General features: G+C 42.7%; 1 protein-coding gene across 2 annotated transcripts in view; it reads left to right on the top strand.

Annotated features, from left to right (window-relative positions):
• Positions 1–22,339, top strand: part of NALCN (sodium leak channel, non-selective) — a 290,882-nt gene that overhangs the window by 106,310 nt on the left and 162,233 nt on the right. For both annotated transcript variants that reach the window (XM_060233672.1, XM_060233671.1), the window contains 2 exons: positions 21,951–22,093; positions 22,233–22,337. In XM_060233672.1, coding sequence (XP_060089655.1) covers positions 21,951–22,093; positions 22,233–22,337 — 248 coding nt within the window. The remainder of the gene's footprint in view (positions 1–21,950; positions 22,094–22,232; positions 22,338–22,339) is intronic.

The raw sequence follows: 22,339 nt of genomic DNA, 5'->3' as shown, positions 1-22,339 counted from the left end.
TAACAAGGAGCCTGTGACATTTATAACATCGTGAGGGAGGATAGGGGTTTCCAAATAGCTTCCCTCAGTTTCTACACTCAGGCCCTTTGCACCCTAACCTTGATTGGTGGAAAGTGCTGTCAAGTCACAGCTGACTCATGGCAACCCTGTAGAGCTTTCAAGGAAAGAGGCTAATAGTTTTGCCATTGCCTGCCTCTGCATAGCAACCACCCTGGATTCTTTAGAAGTCTCCCATCCAACCAGGGGTGATTCTGCTTAGTTTTTGAAATCCAGTGAGATTGGGATAGTCTGGGCTTGCCAGGTGAGACTGATTCCACTTACCGGCCTGCAACAGCTGTTCCAGTGGAGGCAAACAGGCAGACCTCTATTTTTCTCCCCTCATATCTTTTCAGCTTCTTCAAATCCTGTTTGGTCAGTAACTAGGGTGCAAGGAGGTTGGTCTACAAAATGTGGTCTCCAGGGCACTTGTCATTCTATGTCAAATGCCCTCAGTGGAGTACATTTCTGAGGCTGTTGATCTCTTAGACACTTCTGAAATGGTATTGGGGGCTGACAAAAATACACTAGTGTTTGGGAGAAGAGCAGGAAGATAGGGAAAGGAGATAAGGGAGTCGTTCTCTGTTTTGCATCACAGTCTGTATTCTCAGGCTCCAATGCCTGCCTCAGGATGGAGGTGAGTATAGTGAGTCACCAAAATTCATGTTCTAAGCTTAGGGAATATGAACCTCAGTGGCATCACGATTTTCAAGGGCACTCCAAAGTGAGAAGTCTGGAATAGGTTTAGTTTTAAAGAAAGAATGGGTAAGGTGGAGGGGGGGGGTGGCATTTACACTGGAGATGGTTGAATTCTTAACGTGATAACAGAAAAGAAAGAATGCAGATCAAGTTACCAGGGTCCCATAATCTTCACATTTGAGAGAACATAAAAGAAGTCATGTTGGATCAGGCCAGTGGCCCATCTAGTCCCTGTGTCGCACAGTGGCCAAAACCCAGGTGTCATCAGGAGGTGGGCCAGAACTCCAGAAGCCCTCCCACCATGGCCTTCAAGCACCAAGGATACAGTGCTGAATATAAAGTATGAAAGACTATGAAATGAAGTACCATGAGCAGTTGTGGAACTTCTTTCTCTAGAGGAACAGACTTTTAAGAAGATAGAAGAAGAAGAAGATGATATTGGATTTATATCCCGCCCTCCACTCCGAAGAGTCTCCGAGCGGCTCACAATCTCCTTTACCTTCCTCCCCCACAACAGACACCCTGTGAGGTGGGTGGGGCTGGAGAGGGCTCTCACAGCAGCTGCCCTTTCAAGGACAACCTCTGCCAGAGCTATGGCTGACCCAAGGCCATTCCAGCAGGTGCAAGTGGAGGAGTGGGGAATCAAACCCGGTTCTCCCAGATAAGAGTCCGCACACTTAACCACTATACAGCACACTTAAACACTACTTGTGTTCACTTCTGTGTTCTCACAGCTGTGGTATGGCAGGATATTTCATCAGGGAATAAAAACATAATATTGTCTATACTGCAGTGTTGTGGAGGATTAGCTGTGGGGCCTTGCTCTATTGGAACCCAAAATTGCCAGAAACCTTTATAAGAATGGGGAGGGAGGTGTCTTTGGAGAGTGAAAATGAAAGCCCTCTCCTGAAAAAGCATTAGAGAAGCAGTTTGGTGTGCAGCCAGTTTGGTCTAGTGACTACTTGCGTGGACTCTTATCTGGGAGAACTGATTTGATGATTCCCCACTCCTCCATTTCCATCCTCTGGAATGGCCATGGGTCAGCCTTAGCTCTTGCAGAGTTGTCCTTTCTTCTCTGCTGAAAAGGCACTGGCTGTTGGATGCTGCCACATGCTGATCGTTCCCCAGCCTGAGAAAGCAGCCATGGCCATCCATAGCAAAAGGACAAATAAGCCAGTGATGACTGCAGCATTTAGCATTTGCAGTGGTGGTTCATTTGCCCAGGATGAGTTGGAACTAAAGGTGACCTTGAGCAGCAGCTGCCACTGTCTCCTTGCTTGTCTTCTCTGTGTTGCAGCCAGCCCTGAAAAGGAACCATGCTGGACAGATTGTGGCCTCCCAAACCCAAGTGAGCTCAAGGCTCTTACCAGCTGTACCCTCCACGGCAGTCAAGTTGGCTTCCAGGAGCAGGTCTGGCTGACTTCTCTGGTTCTGAATAATTATAGTTTCCTGTCTGTTGGTACCCCCCCTAAGCACTGATGTCTTTCAGGATGACGATGATTGAGTGGATTGCCCGTTCCACCCTTAAAGAAGGTTGTGAGCCATTTTTTGAAAGGCCATGTTACTCCAAAGCCTAGAAGAAATTCTCTGCTTTGGTGTTTATTTGTAATGTTTCACTCTGCATCACTTGTTTTTCAGTGTGCCCTAGGGATAAAAATGCTACAGGCTTGACAGTGATTCAACAACTTGCTTGTAGAATGAACTTCATAAGCTCAAACTGGTTTGTTTGTTTTTGCAAGGCATAAACAGAGTTTGGACCCATGGCTCCAAAAACACTACAAAAGTCATAGCAAACCCCATTCTGTTTGTTTAGGTGCCTGTCCGGTCACAGTCTCCAGCATACACAAAGTGCACGATCACCACCTAGTGGCAACTGGGAGGTTAGAAAGGAAAGTATGGTGATAAATTCCAGGGAGGAAACCCCATTCGTCTGCTGCAGCCAAAATAAGGAAGCGTCTCGTTGCATCTTGAAAATCAACACATTTATTGCTTTCAAGGCTGAGGAACGCTCTGTGCTTGGAATCTCTCCCTTCCCCCATGATGTTTTGACAATCATGGGTGCATTCACACTGCACTAAATAATTCTTAACACAGTAAAAAATCCAGTTGCAAAATGCATTATTTAGTGTAGTGTGAAAACACCGAGCATTTGATTTGTCTTGGTGGTTGAGGTTTAATGTAGGTGAGAGGAAGGGAGAGGTGTGAGCAGCCTGGTATCCTGGATCTCTTTTTTAAATTAAAACCCCCACTTAATTGCAGCATGAATAAAATCTAGAAACTTGCATGTATCCTCATTAAAATATAAACCTTGAATGATGGCCTGGCAAGGAAGAGAGCAATGCTGATGCACATCAGCAGCTGTGCTGCCTACTTGTTCTGTGGAGCAAGAAAAACGTATTGTTATCCAACCTGGTTGTGCTCTAAATGATGCATAAGTGTCCTTTGAGGGATCTGAGCAATGCACAGTTAGCCACTATGCATAATTATGCAACAATGCAGAATAATCAATTGCTTAGCTTGGCATGATCGTAAGTATATATACACACCACACACAAGAAGAAGAAGAGTTGGTTTTATACTACGCCCTTCACTAACTGAAGGAGTCTCAGAGTGGCAGGCTTACAATCACATTGTCTTCTCTCCCCACAACAAAACCCTATGAGGCAGGTGGGTCTGAGAGAGCTCTGAGAGAACTGTGACTGGCCCAAGGTCACACCCAGCTGGCTTCATATGGAGGAGTGGAGAATCAAATCCAATTCTCAGGATTAGAGTCCACCACTCTTAACTACTACACTGTGCTGGGTCAAGAGGGGACAAAAGAGGGACATGGAAAAACTCATAGGGAGAGAAATCTCACCCCCCCCACACACACACACACTGGACCCTGCTTTCCATTGCTCATGCTGTATCTTAATCACCTGGTTGCTTCCCGCCTGAACCTTCCACATTGCATCTTTTCCAGCCCATATGATTCCCCCCATTTGTGTTTCCTCCCACTCCCAAACCTACTCACTCACCTGTTTGGTTTCCTCACCTATCCCTGCACAGTCATCAGATCTCTGCCTGTGTAGATGCAGCAGGGTATTCTGTCTGTGTATGTTGGGTTGTGTGTCTGTTAATCCCCTATATATTTTTTGTGATTTTTTGAAATATTTGCAAACTTGGAGATTACTCTGCAGAAATTATACCTTGAATGTGCCCCCTGACTGGTGTTTTCATCTGCACAGGATGTTCACCTTTCAATATTAGATATACCAGATAGATATAAAAACAAATAGCATTCAGAAAAGTAGCCCCGTATCACTGTAACACTCCCCTGTTGTCTGAATGACTGGATCGATGGAATGAAACCTAACAGAGATGATTGTTTGTTACCCCCTGGTTCACTCAGAGCCTTGTAGTCCAGAAAATTGGATTTGACTCTCTGAGATTTGGGTTCAACCTCCACATACACTCAGTGGGTATCCTTGAGCAAGTCATTCTCTCTCTGACTCAACTCTTTGGCTGCCAAACAGAGATGGTAATCACGACACACATTCATTTCTTGCAATTATGAAAATATAAAAGCTATTAACACATGTGGCATAGCAAAAAAATGTGTTGTCTGTATTTTCAGATTAATTTGATCTATTCACTGTCACACGATTCTTGTTTTGTGTCGTACTTGCTAAGCAATCAGGCTTTAAATGAAACTTAACTGAGATTCCCTCAGCTGGTGCTATTATTTGTTTGAAGAGGAGCAGAACCTAAATGCCGTCTCATCTTTTCAACTCTTCCATTGCAACAATGTGAGATTTCTTCCCATTGTCATTCTTGCAACTCACAGATTTGACAGTAATATACAGGAAATAGAAAAGAACTGGCTAGAACCAGTTACAGGTGATCTCGTTGAGATGGCCACATGAGCTGTGCCTAGGTAATGCTCTAGGCTACCTCCTCAGTGTCTATGGTCACCAAAGAACTTGGGTCCTGTCCCTCAGCTGTAAAGCAAAGAGAGATGAGGTGCAATTTTGAAGCAGGAGATGCGCACTTCCCTGCTGCTTTTGCTTCTGAAACTCTTCTTAATGTATTTCTCCTAGTTTGGGCATTTGTGAGACCTTAGCTGTAAAAAATACAGCAGGAAAGAAGAGTTGTGGAGAAAAAAATAGTGGGAAGCGGTTACATATACCTTTCCTATTTATTGCTCATCTGCTTTAAACCATAGGAGTTTTCTTCCTCATTCCTACTAGACAGTTGTGTGGTAGGTAGTGATCCGTTTCCATCCAGGGCCTTTTTACCACCAGAGCAGTTGTCTGAGGCACCAAATCCTTGGAGGACAGCAACATAAGAGGAGGCAATGGGTGTGGCTTGTGCCAATCATGGCCTCTCAGGGCCATGCCCTCCTACTTACCTGCTCAAGGTGGGGGATTACCAGCCCCAATTTTCCCCAACCCCTGAGGAATTGACCAGCAGAGTTAATGTCCCTCTCATAGGGCTGCTGTAGGGATGTTCTTTGGTAAAGACCATAGACCCTGGGGAGGCAGCCTAGAGCATCACCTAGAATTGATATAATGTCCTCTCCAAAAACCTCCCCTCCCATCCATTGGAGTTTACTGAGGTGGTGTTGGGAACACTAATGTAGCTGCCACTTGCGCCCAAGGTAGGCTGCAGAGCTGCTCCACTCCACTCCTCCACTCCACTCCTCCATTTGGCTCCACTTGTGCAAACGTTGTGTAACAATGTAGGTATTTTCTACTCCAATTTGCTCAAAAAGGTTTTATAATCAATGAGGAAACATGTAATACTGCAATATTTTCTACAGTCATCCAGAGTCCATATAGTAAGTTCAAATCCAAAAGTCAATTGTATATATACAGTTCCAAATGCATCTAAGTCATGGGAAGATTGCAGATGCAGTAACAAAGGCTGTCTGAGCTTGTAGATGAAAGCTTAAGTGACTACATTCATCCTAGGTTTACTTGCATGTTTCAATTTTAGTCTTCACAGCCAAAGGAAAATGCATGCTTTCAGTGGAACTAATGCTCAAAGAATAATTGTGATTGTGGAACAAGCTGCCTGAAATTTAAGTAGGCATGGTTCTAGTGAAAGCAATGGAAAATATTGCAGTGCTATATGTTTACGTCAAACAATGCCGGGACCATGGAGGTTCAACAATCAGGAAATGATAGAAAAAATACTCTCCATGTTACAAAACAATATCAAAATATAATTGCAATATTTTCCATTACAACATTGTGTTACAATATAAATTACAGTGACAAATACCATCCGAAGCACACAATTCCACTACTGTCCATAAGGTGATATCAAGTTCTTTCCAAACAATAGAGTCCAACGATGATGCAAAACCGGTCTGTTCTCATTTCAGATCCTTATGATCCTTCCTTTGGGACCGTCTTATTGATTTTGAATGCAGTAGTCTGATGGTGCCTTATTTCTTTACTATACACTGTTTTCCAGGCCTTCTCTAATTTATTTCATTACTAGAATGCTAGTGTTCTTTCTCCATCTCTCTGCATTCAAAAGACGGTCCCAGAGGAAGGATCATAAGGATCCGAAACGAGAATGGACTGGTTTTGTATCATTGTCGGACTGTATTTGTTGGAAAGAACATAAGAGAAGCCATGTTGGATCAGGCCAATGGCCCATCCAGTCCAACACTCTGTGTCACACAGTGGCCAAAAATTTTTATACACACACACACACACACACACATATATATATATATATATATACACACTGTAGCTAATAGCCACTGATGGACCTCTGCTTCATATTTTTATCTAACCCCCTCTTGAAGCTGGCTGTGCTTGTAGCCGCCACCATCTCCTGTGGCAGTGAATTCCACATGTTAATCATCCTTTGGGTGAAGAAGTACCTCCTTTTATCCGTTCTAACCTGACTGCTCAGCAATTTCATTGAATGCCCAAAAGTTCTTGTATTGTGAGAAAGGGAGAAAAGTACTTCTTTCTCTACCTTCTCCATCCCATGCATAATCTTGTAACCTCTATCATGTCACCCCGCAGTCGACGTTTCTCCAAGCTAAAGAGCCCCAAGTGTTTTAACCTTTCTTCATAGGGAAAGTGTTCCAAACCTGTAATCATTCTAGTTCCCCTTTTCTGCACTTTTTCTAATGCTATAATATCCTTTTTGAGGTGTGGTGACCAGAATTGCACACAGTATTCCAAATGAGACCGCATCATCGATTTATATAGGGGCATTATGATACTGGCTGATTTGTTTTCAATTCCCTTCCTAATAATACCCAGCATGGCGTTGGCCTTTTTTACTGCAATCGCACACTGTCTTGACATTTTCAGTGAGTTATCTACCACAACCCCAAGATCTCTCTCTTGGTCAGTCTCTGCCAGTTCACACTCCATCAACTTGTATTTGCAGCTAGGATTCTTGGCCCCAATGTGCATTACTTTGCACTTGGTCACACTGAACCTCATCTGCCACGTTGACGCCCACTCACCCAGCCTCAACAGATCCCTTTGGAGTTCCTCACAATCCTCTCTGGTTCTTACCACCCTGAACAATTTAGTGTCATCCGCAAACTTGGCCACTTCACTGCTTACTCTCAACTCCAAATCATTTATGAACAAGTTAAAGAGCATGGGACCCAGTACTGAGCCCTTCGGCACTCCACTGCTGACCGTCCTCCACTGCGAAGAGTGCCCATTTATACTCACTCTCTGCTTCCTATTGATTAGACAGTTTTTGATCCACAAGAGGACCTGTCCTTTTATTCAATGACTCTCGAGCTTACTAAGGCGCCTTTGATGAGGAACTTTATTAAAAGCTTTCTGGAAGTCAAGGTAAACAATATCAATCGGGTCTCCTTTGTCCACATGTTTGTTCACCCCCTCAAAGAAATGTAACAGGTTAGTGAGGCAAGATCTTCCCTTACAGAACCCATGCTGAGTCTTCCTCAATAACTCGTGTTCATCAATGTGCCTACTCATTCTGTCCTTGATAATGGTTTCTACCAACTTTCCCGGTATTGAAGTCAGACTGACTGGCCTGTAGTTACCCAGATCTCCTCTGGAACCCTTTTTAAAGATGGGGGTGACATTTGCTACCTTCCAGTCCTCAGGAACGGAGGCAGATTTCAATGAAAGATGACATATTTTTGTCAAAACATCCACAAGTTCAACTTTGAGTTCTTTCAGAACTCTTGGATGTATGCCATCCGGACCTGGTGACTTATTAGTTTTTAATTCGTCCATCAGTTGTAGGACTTCCTGTCTTGTCACCTCAATCTGGCTCAGGTTTTTCAACACCCCTTCCAATAGAAGTGGTTCTGGAGCAGGCAAACACTTCTCGTCTTCCACAGTGAAGACGGAGGCAAAAAATTCATTTAGCTTCTTAGCCATTTCCCTATCCTCCTTCAGTAATCCTTTGACCCCTTGGTTATCCAAGGGGCCCACTGCGTCCCTGGCTGGTTTCCTGCTTCTAATATATTTGAAGAAATTTTTATTGTTGGTCTTTATGTTTTTTGCAATATGCTGCTCATAGTCTGTTTTTGCCTGCCTAATCACAGTCTTGCATTTGATTTGCCATTGCCTGTATTCCCTTTTATTAATTTCACTTGGACTAGCTTACCACCACTTAAAGGAGTCCTTCTTACCTTTTACAGCTTCCATTACTTTGTTTGTTAACCATGCAGGCCTTCTCTTATACCTGTTTGTACCTTTCCTAACTTGTGATATATATTTTAACTGTGCTTCTAGGATTGTAGTTTTAAATAGTCTCCAAGCTTCCCCAAGGGTTTGACTGTATTTACCTTTCCTTTCAGTTTCCTCTTCACATGCCTCCACATCTCAGAGAATTTACCCCTTTTAAAATTAAGTGCGGTTGTGCTGGTCTTTGGGGCAACTCCCTATTTATACAAATAGTGAAATCAATAACGTTATGGTCACTGCTCCCAAGCGGCGCAGTCACTTTTACATCTCTCACCAGGTCTTGGGCATTACTTAGGACCAAATCCAGGATCGCCCCACCCCTGGTAGGTTCTGTGACCATCTGCTCCATAGCACAGTCATTGAGAGCATCTAGAAACTCAGTCTCTTTCTCTCGACCAGAACACATATTGACCCAATCAATCTGCGGGTAGTTAAAATCACCTATGACAACACAGTTTTTTCGTCTAGCCACCATCTTTAAGCCTTCCATCATATTATAGTCATCCTCTGTCTTTTGATTTGGTGGGCGATAACAAACTCCCATAGTTAAATTGCCTTTTGGGCCCTCTATTTCAACCCAAAGCATTTCTATAAGGGAGTCTAATTCTCTGACCTCAGTCTTACTGGACCGTATGCCCTCTCTGACATACAGAGCCACCCCACCTCCATCCCTTCCCTCCCTATCCTTCCGGTATAACTTATATCCAGGAATCACCGTGTCCCACTGATTCTCCTCATTCCACCAAGTTTCTGAAATTCCCACAATGTCTATGTTTTCTTTCAACACTAAACATTCCAACTCACCAATTTTACTTCGAAGACTTCTAGCATTTGCGTACAAACATCTATAATTTCCTAGGCAAGCTAGGCTCGCCACTTCTGTCCTGCCGCCTCGAGACTCTGGCAGGCAGTCCATTCTGTTTGTCACCGTCGCAGTGGACCGCTCTGTTCCATTACCCGGTAGAAAAGTATCCGCTAACCCTTCATCTCTTTGAGATGAGTCTTCCCGAACCAGAGACATTTCATCTCCTGTCGGCTTTCCCCTAAGATTTAGTTTAAAAACTGCTCTGCCACCTTTTTGATTTTAAGCGCCAGCAGCCTGGTTCTATCCGGGGACAAGTGGAGACCGTCTTTTTTGTACAGCTCCCGCTTGTTCTAGAAAGCATCCCAGTGCCTAACAAACTTAAACCCTTCCTCCCTGTACCATCGTCTCATCCACACATTGAGACTTCTAATTTGTGCCTGTCTCTCCAGCCCTGCACGTGGAACAGGTAGCACTTCCGAGAAGGCTACCTTGGAAGTCCTGGCCTTAAGTCTCCCACCTAGCAGCCTAAATTTCTCCTCCAGGATCTCACGACTGCATTTCCCCACATCGTTGGTGCCAACATGCACCACAACCACCGGCTGCTCCCCAGCACTGTCTATCAGCCTATCTACTACACGCATAATGTCTGCTACCAGGCAGGCAAGTCACCATAAGGTCAGTACGCGGTTTTGCCACCTAGCTTTCTACTTGCCTAAGGATTGAATCACCAACTACCAAGACCCCCCCTCTCTCCCCACTCAGGAATGGTTCCTTGGTGCGAAAGGATTCCCGTTCACCAACCAAAGAAGAGGTCCCTTCTGAGGGCGCATTCTCCTTATCCTCAGCCCAGTGCACTGTTCCCTCTTGACCCTCACGCTCCCTGGCAGCAACGAAGCTGCCACGTTCAGATCGGGGCTCAACTAATACGTCCCCGAGAGTCTTCCCCGAGTGCCTAACTGACTGTCTCTGCTTCTCCAAGTCAGTCACCTCAGCCTCAAGGGTACGAACTCGTTCCCTGAGGATCAGGAGCTCCTTGCATCGAGCACACACCCAAGACTTCTGTCCTGTGGGCAGATAGTCATACATGTGACACTCAGTGCAAAACACTGGAAAGCCCCCACCCCCCCTGCTGACATTCTACCTTCATGATAGCTTCTTTAAAATATGCAGTCTCTTTTAAAACCCTGTTTATGTGGCTCCCCGCCTGGAGAGTCTACTTACCTTATTGGGAACACAAGGGAATAGGTATCTGGGTTCCTGGTCCTTACACACACCCCAGGCTAAGAGCCACAGGCCAAGAGCCCTTTAGCTCTCACCTCTGGCAAGGTGCAGCTAAACAATGCAAAGAGGGTGGGGAACACAGCCACTCTAATCAATAAGCCACAATCACCTTCAGCCCTTCACATGAACTCAAAAGTTTTCAGCAATTCCCCCAGCTGCCAAGCCTCACCCTTAAAGCACTCTCTGCTGTCTTCCAGAGGTCTCTGCAATGTGCTCCATCTCTGGCAAGGCACAGCTTAATAATGCAAAGAGGGTGGGCAACACAGCCATTCTAATAAATCAGCCACAATCACCTTCAGCCCTTCACACGAATTCAAAAGTTTTCAGCAATTCCCCCAGCTGCCAAGCCTCACCCTTGAAGCGCTCTCTGCTCTCTTCCAGAGGTCTCTGCAATGTGAAAGAACTTGATATCACCTTATGGACTGTAGTGGAGTTGTGTGCTTCGAATGATATTTGTCACTGTAATTTATATTGTAACACAATGTTGTAATGGAAAGTATTGCAATTATATTTTGGTACTATATGTTTACTCATTGATTATAAAACCTTATTGAGCAAGCTGGAGTATAAAATACATACATTGTTACACAGTGTTTGCACAAGTTTTTTCTGACATATCCACATTGTGGTTCTGTGTGGTTACTCAATTGTATATCCCCTTGCTTTGGACAGGATTGTTACTGAATGCATGAAATACTGAGATAATGAGATACATCAGTGGCACACTCCCTCTACGCTGTGGAGTGTTGTGAGCAAAAGTTCTACTTTGTAAGCTATTGACATTAAAGTTGTGAGCTACTGCATATATTGATTTGTTCTGGGGCCATTTTTCCTGAGCTAAGACAAAAATGTCTGAGTGCCACGCTTGGGGATGCCGGCAGAGAATGAGACTCAGTCCCAGGCAGGGTATGAGCTGAAGAGCAGAGGGAGAAACACCAGAGCAAATCCAAAACACAGAGTCTAAAGCCAGTCTGAGGTCAGGGCCAATCAGAACAGGAACCAATAAAGAACAATTTCCAAAACACCAAACGAAAGCTGAGTCATTCGAGCCAGGAGCCCAGAAGCCAAGGATCAGGTTTCAAAGCAAGTTGAGGTGAATGCACATCACAAGGTTAGACATGTTGCTTCCACAGAGGAATCTGCCCTGAGCAGGGAGCTAAATAGCTTGCCGCTGCTGTTTCCAATTAGTGAGTGACCAGGCTCCTGTTAGAACTCAGGGCTAAGGGAACGCCTAGCCCTTGACCTTGCTTCTCAGCATCAGAGTGCCCAATCCTGGTGAAGTTTCTCTCACAGATGAGTCATCCGCGGGGGTGAGTCGGGGGGCTCTGTGCTTGTGGCCACTCAACTGCAGGGAATGAGGGTGGCAGCGGCCAACTGTCAGTTTCTTCCAAGGGACTGGCTGCTGTGCTGTCAGAGGGCTGAGCTGCTGGTTCTGCTGCGACTGGCCACTCCATAGCTGGCAGCTCCCCTTCAGCATCACCCATGTCAGTGAACCAGAAGATGAAAAATGTGAGCTAGCTTACACTAACTCAGCTTAGTGGTTTCAGTTTTGTTAGCAACTTGAAATGGGCTATGGGAGGATGAACTGAAGAATACTACCTGGATGTGTTTCTCCTTTTCTGATAATGGACTAAAAGTTGCTGTAAATGTAAGAGTGATTGGTGAAAGGCCTCTTTTTCCCAATTGCATCAAGGAATTCTACATATAAGACTTGTTTGCTCCGTACTAGGAACAGGAAGTTTCTGAATCTTAAGAGATAGGTATATAACCGAGAGTCCATTGCAGCTGCTTTGAGAAAGATGATTAGCAGGAATTCTACAGTGTACTGCTTCCCAGAGTTTGGTTTCAAAGGTGAGCGGAGAGTTTTTCAGGGGGACCAGGGCCCTAGCAGCTGCTCAGCCCTGGTGACCTCTTGTGCTACCCATTGATCCTGGAATGGGAAGTGTTTCTATAAGCAGTCTACTTGTACAACTCTTAATAACTGCTGATATAAAACTGGAGGACTACAAGGGCATAGTGACTTTGAATCAGGCCTTTCATGCCTGGTGCAAAGCTGATTATGAATACTTTGCTCTTGTGCTTACTGTCAAGTCTGCATTTCTGATATTGACAGGTAGTAGGTAATTAAAAAAGGCTGCCTGTTTTCTTTTGCACCATGACTAGTCTTTAAATGCCTTTCTGATACTGCTTGGTAGACTTCAGTTATGCCCCCTCCCCATGCACATGAATGCTGATTAACTTAAATGCTTCAGAAATTTCAGACTGTGTATAGTTTGCAAAATAGTTAAGGGCTTAAATCGCTGGCAAGGGAGGAAGTCACTGTGTCCTTACTCCAGAAGGAAATTAAGTTTAACTCTTGTCAGTATATAAATGTCAAAATGGCCATTGTCCCCAAGGTTACCTTGTGTGCTTCTAGAAGGGAAAGAAAGAAAAGGGAGCTCTTTCTGTACAGCGAAGGTGAAGTATGGGTGGGTGATAAATAAAGAGCTGTGGTAATTTGGTGCTCTCAGCCAGTAATCCTTCCTCACTCTGTAGGTAGTGCTACTCTTCCTCAGTATGTTGCTATTGCTCAGACTAAAATACAGTAAGGGTGCAGTCAGACGTACCATTAGTGGCAACACAGCTCCATCTCGCTGACGGATTAAATGTGTTCTTTCAGACATCCAGGGTCATCCCAGCTTGCTGCGCCTCAATGCCATATTAATTTGACAGCACAGAAAGTCCGGCCCTTTTTCAAAAAAGCGGCACAGGATCGGCTTTTTCCTGTTTGGACAGCTCATGCGCAATACTGCCCCTTGGAATGTTTACCGCTCCTCCCACCTTTTTTTTTTAAAAAGTCCCAGCAGACATGCGCATTGCCAGATCATCCGGGAATCTGAGGGGACGCTTCTGCTTCTCCAATCAACACAGGATCGGAGGGGGGGGGGAACGTTATCCCACTATTCAGAACAGGGGGGGGAAATCTTTTTTTTCAATGTGGAGGATTTCCAGATATCATTGTCACTGCCAATTTGGCAGTTCCTTGGTTTTAATCGCCAACATTAATTCCGGAAACTTTCCCCCTTCCCCCCACCTCTGAAGCAACGTTTGATTTCCCACCTCCAAACAGTTGGGCGCATGTTCAATGGATCCCCCCCCTCTCCCAGAAATCACCATCTGATCACGCATGCTCCAAGAAAAGAGTGTGATAGTATTGGATGTCTGATCGCCCAACAACAGAATGAGTCGCATTCTTGGATGCTTGTCTGAATGGCCCTGCATCGAATCAATATTTAGCGGTTCAAATTAGAGCGCTACACACCCGCTTTTAATGTGACGTGTGACCGCACCTTCAATGTCAGCTATGGAAAAGACTTCAAAGATCAAGTGTAGTATGTTGTCAAGTGATAAATGGAAAGAGTTATGGAATTAAGAGTGGTAGATAACAAATTAATCACATGCTCTAGTAATTATTATATTATATAAATGATTGACTTTAATACCACAAATTACCAACTGTGAGCAGTTCCTCCGTGTTCCACCCCTTCCCATGTGTCCATCAACTTTATTTCTGTATTCTTGCAAGTTAAATGCCAGTCTCACTTTACTACAGAATGTGAATGAACACATCCAAAGGGGACAGATCTTTGTATCGTAAGGAAATCTAGCATGAGGGACCATCTGGATCTTTCTTTCTTTCTTTCTTTCTTTCTTTCTTTCTTTCTTTCTTTCTTTCTTTCTTTCTTTCTTTCTTTCTTTCTTTCTTTCTTTCTTTCTTTCTTTCTTTCTTCAAATGAAAGTTTTCATGCTACACTTGATCTGTTTGTGTACTTGAAAAAAAATCTATTTCACTTTCTACTTCTGCCTTCCCTAATTATCATGAAAACAAGTGGTGTTTCCCCCTTTTAATATATTCATTGTTCTTACTGGAAGAAACCATGTGAAACAGTTTGCTTCAACATCCCTCTTGAAGTTTGTGCTTCCAACTTGTGAGTTTCTATTGTCATATCCTTTCTATTTATGCAATGGTAGTCACTGAATATCCTTTTCATAAAAATGTCCTGATGTTTGTGCCAAGTGAGCACAAATCTGCAATTATTTTTTTTACAGTAGATAATACACTCTATACTATCTATTCCTAAATAGTATGAACTTTGTGAGAAGTTCACTGCTGTTATGTGTTGGAAAGGAAAGGTCCCCCGTGCAAGCACCAGCCGTTTCCAACTCTGGGGTGACGTTGCTTTCACAACGTTTTCACAGCAGACTTTTTGCGGGGTGGTTTATAAATGTCCTTCTATTGAATGCTGTTCCTCAGTGAACATTCCTTCCAAGCCCTTCCACTCTATAAAACCTGCTGAAGAGACCCAATTAGAATTGCATCTCAGGTCAATGCCAGGTTGACATCCACCAGGGACAGTTCAATGTTTGTCTAGTGTCATAGAATTTGCTTCCTTTAAAAGTGTGTGTTGCTTCTTAAGTTGCCTCTTTTTGTAGGTGGTGAAACACTGTATTCTGTTGGACCATATAGCGGTAAGGAGAATTTCTCAGCAAACCTAAGGGAAACCACAGGTTTGCAGAAAAATTCCTAAACAATTAGAGATCATTGAGAGGGTTAATCATCTATCCCCAATGGAAAATGCTAACCATGTCTTAGAAAACCTCAAAAGGTAATGGTTGGAGTTTAACACTGGCACCATGGGTGGGAGAAAGGCAGAAAACAGATTGAGGATGGAGAAGGGAGAAAGGAACAGAAACTTAAGGGCAGAAACAGTCTAGGTGATGGGAGAGAAGGGAAAACTTTGGGGCCCATGCAGTAAAGAAAGGTACAGAAAGATGGGACCTAAATAGAACTCTGATCCCTTCTTGATACCTTCAGTTTGCATTGGTTCTACGCTCATACATATATCTTATGGAAGCAATTCTATGACTAGCCTGGAACTGTAATTTTATTTGTCACCATATATGGTGGTATCCTGGGCAGGGGGAGCACCTATCTTCTATACTTCCCATTTAGTTCTCATTTTCTAATCTGAGAAGTCAGGCAGCATCCCAATGGCTGTTTAATTGAGATATACATCTGGATTTCTCTTTCCAAAATGAACATTTTATTCATTCTACTACACTGGATTAGTTTATTTACAAACAATTCATACATTCTCAAAACCATAACATGCTAATTAAAAGAAAACTTGGCTAGACCAGGCTAGCCCGATTTCACCAGATCTCAGAAGCTAAGCAGGGTCGGTCCTGGCTAGTATTTAGATTTGAGGCCTCCAAGGAATACCAGGGTCATGATGCAGTGGCAGCAATGGCAAACCACCCCTGAATGTCTCTTGCCTTGAAAACCCTACAGGGTCAACGTTAAGTCATCTGTGACTTGAGATCACTTTCCACCACCACCAAACCTGCTTGACAAAAAGATAAGGAGCAACATATCAAATTATTATGGGTGTAGGGTGACTGCTTATATTTAGTTAGTTACTTCAGTTATAGTCTGCTGACTGCATTATAGCTCAAAAGCCAAATGAAATAAAAACAAAACCCAGAATTCATAGTTTCTTGAAATCATGTTTACTGACTTGGTTATTACTAATGACAGATGGTTTTGAGGTCCAGGGCAGGTTCTAGATACAGTGTTGGAACAAACAAAGAGACAGAAGTAGAAACTGAGTAATAGATGTCAAGTCTGCTGTAATGCCTAGGTAGTTTAGTCACAAACTCTGGTTCAGGAAAAGGATCTTGGGTAAAAACCACTCTGTATTCAGATGCTGCTAGCTTAAACTCTCCTTCCCCCCCCCCCCCTTCCTTTGTTATGTAGCAATGCTTAGAAATGGGAATATGGGAACAAGATTGTGGTGCCTTCTCAGAGATAGCGGTGCTAAGGAAGCGCCCAAGGCCATCCAAAGCTTGAGAACGATAAAGTAACAATCTTGTTCCCATATTCCCATTTCCTAAGCATTGCTACATAAACAAAGGAAAGGGGGGAGCCGGGCAAGGAGAGTCTTAACTTGCTAGCAGCCTCTGCAATACAGAGTCGGTCTTCTACCCAAGATCCTTTTCTGAAACCAAGAGCTTTGTGATCTAAAAGTCCTAGGCATTACAGCAGACTTGACAATAGAGGCCTTTTGATTTCTAGTTTGATTTAGAAAATCCATTGACCTCCACATGATCTACCTGCTAGCCAGGACTAGCTCTGCTACCAGCAGCAGAAAAAAGTGGTTCAATATGGAGAATGATTTTTATTTTGATTGGTGTTAGACACTTATCGCATAAGAGCACTGCTGTGTGCCACTGACGCTATGCTTATGCAAACCAGTGGCTATCACATAACCCATTTGAGGGAAGCCTTGATAAGTTGTACAAGCAAGCCAGCCTCTTGGGCCTGATGAATATCTGCTGACAGAGACATGAGACAACCACATAAGGGTGCCCCTACCAGTTGTAGAAGACAATTTTAAAAAATCTGATCAAGGTGGCACCTGTAACAAAGAGTGAATATCAGATCTTCAAAATGGGAGAAATGATATATGGAAGCAGACATTTCCGTGGTGTAGAAAACATTAGAAGGAGGAGGAAGAACGATCCATTTCAGACAACAAATAAGTTAAAATAACTTCCCAGTTTTTTTCCCCAGCTCCAGCACAGGAGTATTTAATGTTCCTATATATCTTCATATGGCATAATTTGAGGCCCAATTCAAGAGCTTTTAAAGCCCTATATGGTTGAGGACAGCATATCTGAAGGAGCACCTTTTCCCATATGAGCCTATCTGTCTATTTGAGTCATGTTCTGGGCCCCTGCTGTGTTTAGATAGGTGGTATCCCAAAAAGGGCCTTATCGGGTGCTGAAACATTGGAACTCCCTCCTCCAGGAAGTATGTCTGTCTCGCTGTGTTGTTGTCTTTCATCAGTAAGTAGAGCTTTTTGTTTGGTTGGTTGGTTTGGTGTTCCCTGTCTGACTCTTATTAGTCCTCCTCCCTGTTTGTATTGTAATATGTGTTTGTGTGTTTTATGTGTTTGGTGGAAGTATTTAAACACTTTATATATTTTTATTTTAATGCAATTTTAATGTCTCTGCTAATTTTTAATGTTGAAATCTTTTGATGTTTGCTATCTTTGGGGAAACTATTTGGGTTAATAGGTAGCATAACAACGTTTTAAATAAATAAAAGTACCTTATAGAATTGGTTGGCAAAAGATGTGGTGGCAGCAGCCAGCCTAGATGGCTTTTTAAAGAGGCATTAGCCACATTCTTGGAAGAAGAGTTGGCTTTTATACCCCACTTAAGGAGTCTCAGAGGCTTACAATCTCCTCCTTTCCTTTTCCCACAACGGTCACCTTGTGAGGTAGGTTAGACTGAGAGGGTTCTGAGAGAACCGTGATTGGCCCAAGGTCACATAGCAGGCCTCATGTAAAGGAGTGGGGAATCAAACCTAGATCTCCATATTAGAGTCCAACACTTACCCACTACACTATACTGGAAGGTAGCCCATCAGTAGCTATTAGACATCCAAGTTTAATGGAGCTTCCATGCTTAGAGACATGATAGCTCTAAATATTTGTTGATGTGAGGCAAATATACTAGGAAAAGACTGTTACTTCATGCTGCGAGCTTCTGAGAATCCTATGACTGGCCAGTTTTGGACACAGAATGCTGTACTAGATGGCTCCATGAATCTGATCCAGAAGGGTTCTTCTTATGTTCTTAATTGTATAAAAGTATATACTGAGAACAGGCTACTTTCTAGTCACAATGTATTATGCAGCCTTTTTATACATATGGACAGTCCATGTCTGATGTTGGCCATCTCCAAATGAGAGACAAAGTAATTTGCTTGGCGGTTTATTAGTAGTGAAGTGAGGATTGTACTAGCCATTTTGTGTGTCATTTTAGTGTTTTCAGTATGTAACCATAGCTGATAACATCACCTATAAATCTGAAGGGCAGTTTTTTTCCCCAAAATGGAAAATTCATATGTTGATGAAAATTTGATGAAGAAAATCTGTGAAATTTGCTGAGGAGGAAGCAACTGTCTCTTAGCAAAACTTATCCCTCAGATGTGATAAGTATGGTGGATGAGTACAAACAAGGACAATCTACACTTTATATACTGAGAGATCTGAATGATGCTTTACACAGCAGTTGTAGTTGCCATGGGTACACTGATTTTGCTTCTGGACTGTTCACAGCAAACTCATAATGTGTGAATAACAGATGTGCATCCTAAAATAGTCATGTACCAGTGCTTGAGTTTTTGCCAATCCAGGATTCGAGGTGTGTGTACACGAGTGTTTATTGGTGCATTGAGTGTGGAGGAGAAAGCTTTCTAACTTTTTCCCTTGGCTTCCTGTGCACTGAACGTCAGCTGACTAGCAGAAAAAGCTCTTGCCATTATGGAGATAAGTGGAGGAGGGAAGCATCTATTTTGTAGCTTCTGCTATAAAGGAACAAAAGGAAGGGCCAATGCAAAAGTTGGCAACCCTGCTGAATGTTCTGTAGCAATAACGTGTGATTACGATAGGCTTTGGGGAGAGGAAATAAATGGCAGAATTGGCAAGATTCTGTATTGTGTGTCTGTCTGTATCCAATCTTCCCAATTTTGCATTTGGGCTTTTTTTTTTTTTGGATAACTCTAACAGCTGCTGAACTTCATCTTGGAGGAGGAGGAGGAGGATTGCAGGGCTCAGTAAAAATCCCTAGTGATTTCTTTGACACCATAATTAAGAGTAATTAAAACCTTGAAGCTTCAAAGTCTGCCTACATATCCAGAAATAAAACCTCCCATATTTAATTACTTTCATACAATATGATGGGTTGTGGGAGTGCTTTTTAAATCTCTTCTCCAGGATACAAAGATAGAGCTGATGGACAGCTTGCAATAGATATGTATCATTATGAGCAAGTTTCACCTTCACAGTAGACATTTTCCAGGTTTGTTTTTTTTTTAAATCTTGAGTCAGGTAGTTAAATAAATGTGAGGAGACCTTGAGAGCAAAGATAGGTAAGGTCCAAGATGCAGATTTTGGAAACATAATAGCTTCTGTTTTTTAAAAAAATGGAGACATGGTTTTCCAAATATCAACATTAAAAAATGTTTTCAAGAACTTTAGAATATTCTCTTTGCTTACAGTTACAAACCTTCTGTCACAAACCTATGCAATTACGATTGCATGTTAGCACACCACCAATCCCAAACCACAGTCCTCAACCAGAACTAGTAGTTCATATTTCCCAAATGACAATTGAGGACTTTCTAAAAAGTATGTACATTTTAACAATCCATTACTCCGGGGGAGGGAGGAATGATGTTACATTTTTTTTTTCCGGAAGAAAAAAAAATGAATGAAAATGTTTAAAAAAAGAAGTGCAGCCAGTAGGGACCGAAAGAGAGAAATACGCTTTCTACATGTCAGCATCCTGGTGTACTCTGAAGAGTTACACAATGAATCCAGATGTGTTTTTTGATTACAAACTTTTTCATTTTTAATAAGGCTTTCTTGCAAGCAAAATGCAGGATGCAAGAGCTTAGGATGTTAGCTTTCTTTTTTCAATTTGAAAGGAGTGGAGAAAAGAAACTAGAGAAGCCAAACAGTGTAATTCTTAAATGCATTTGGAGAAAAAGGGAGAACTTGAGATTCCTGAGGAAGACATAGAATCATCAGGGATAATCAGTTTCAGTCCCACCTTGGCACCACATCCATCCCAGTTCCATAGAAGGGTACAGCTGACAAAGCAAGTGTCAAGGCAAGTGGAATTAATCCCTTCTACCATGCTGTATGCTTGTTTAATGACAAGTTTTACAAGTGCTAGGGTGTAATTGTAGCAGCCCTATTAGCCCAGATTAGCCTGAACTCACCAGATCTTGGAAGCTTAGTAGAATAAGTCCTTGAATGGGAGAACTCCAAGGAAGACTGGGGCTGCTATGCAGAGGAAGGAAATGGCAAACTGCCTCTGCTCATCTCTTGACTTGAAAACCCCATGAGGTGAGGTTGCAATGAGTCCGTTTAGACTGGGTGGCATGCTTCACCTTTAGGACATAATTGCTGTAATTTTGTAGAATGTATTTCATTGTGAAACTCAGAAGAGTGTGAAACTTGGATGGAAGAGATCTACGTCCAAATCCATGAGCAGAAATGATGCTCACAGTGTGGTCATAAGCAGGCCTTTCTCAAGCTCATTTACCTCACAGGGATATTGTGAGGGTACTGCGGTAAAGAGTCATAAAGGATGATACAGTTAAAATGAGTTTGGAATGCCTCCTGGTGTTGTCTACACAGGTGTTATTGCGGGAGTTCTTGCAGGGAGGGCTTCTAGGTCCAAGTTGTGTTATATTTAAATAAAACATGTTGAGTTCCTTCACAAGCACCTGGAATCAGTTCCTTAGGAGAACCTGGATGGGTCTTCTTAAGTTTCCATTAAAGCAGGTCCATTGAGATAACTGTAGAGTGTGGCACACTGAGTTCCTTGTAAGAGAAGTGGAATACGACTCTTACATGTGTGCTTCTGTGATGGTTCTGTGAAGGTGGGCAACCTTTGGGGTGGGGCATTGAGTTACCTTTGCCCCAATTATGCCCTTCCAGTTTTGTGCCATGCAACATTCTGATACTTCTTTGTCTCTGTGAGAGTCTGGCGGTCAAATAACCCCAACGGTCCACACAGCAGTGCTGTAAGAGCAGCCTAAATTCTTCAAAACACAGCCATGATACTACACTAGCATAGCTGCCATTGCAATCTGATTTAAGTAAACCAGCATTCAAGTTGCTTATAAGACTGGACCATTAGAGAAACGAGTGCAGTGATAGAATACACATCAGTCTGTGCAGATACATTATTGATTTTGTATGTGATTTATTTCTCCATACAGCCTTTTCTTTCTATTGAATTATTTTAAATGTGATGACAGCCTATATAATCAGACATGTTTTAAACAAGATTTTTGAAGAAATTCTGTTGCAATCAAAAGGAGGACTCCTCTTTGTTTCCTTCAAAAGGGTGGTACAACATAGGCAAGTGTGCTGTGAGGTGTAATGGTTGCTTTTAGCTTAATTGCAGATTGTGTTTAAGTGCCTGTGAGCGACAGGATACACTTGAAACCTGTACTTATAAAAAAAAAGAAAAAGAGCCAAGCTGAGATGACACTGAAATTATACAAAGAAAACCTAGCTATAAGCCTTTGCATGTTTACTCAGTGATAAGTCCTTTCTGTATGCGTGGAATTGCAGCCTTGAACAATTTTGAATCACATTTATATTGACATGTATTTTTAGGATCCAATATTGCAATTGTATACTGTTGCAATGATAGAAACCTAATCCCAAGACATGAAAAACCTGTGCTGTTTCTTTTTTGTGGTGGGCTTGTATTATGGGGAGAAAGGAAAAATTAAATAAATGACTGAGGATCTTGAACATTCTTCTTCTTTTTGTTTGTGCTGAAGATTTATTTGATTCTTCCATTTACAGGTACCAGCATTTTTACGGTTTATGAAGCTGCTTCTCAAGAAGGCTGGGTCTTCCTGATGTACCGAGCGATTGATAGCTTCCCTCGATGGCGTTCCTACTTCTATTTCATCACCTTAATTTTCTTCCTTGCTTGGCTTGTTAAGGTACTATAGAAATGGTTCTGGTAAAGCTACTCAGAATATAAATCAGGTCACACTGGACTCCTTTTGTGTCTCTACTCTGTTCTACTTGTCGTGTTTCAGAGTGAGCCATGGCTTTTAAATATCTATAATTTTTTTGCAGAATGTGTTTATCGCTGTCATCATTGAGACATTTGCTGAAATTAGGGTACAGTTCCAACAGATGTGGGGGTCCAGAAGCAGCACTACTTCAACTGCTACGACACAGGT

This window comes from Heteronotia binoei, chromosome 3 (assembly GCF_032191835.1).
Source record: "Heteronotia binoei isolate CCM8104 ecotype False Entrance Well chromosome 3, APGP_CSIRO_Hbin_v1, whole genome shotgun sequence".
In the NCBI taxonomy this organism is placed as follows: domain Eukaryota; kingdom Metazoa; phylum Chordata; class Lepidosauria; order Squamata; family Gekkonidae; genus Heteronotia; species Heteronotia binoei.
This window is presented reverse-complemented; position numbering and strand designations above follow the sequence as displayed.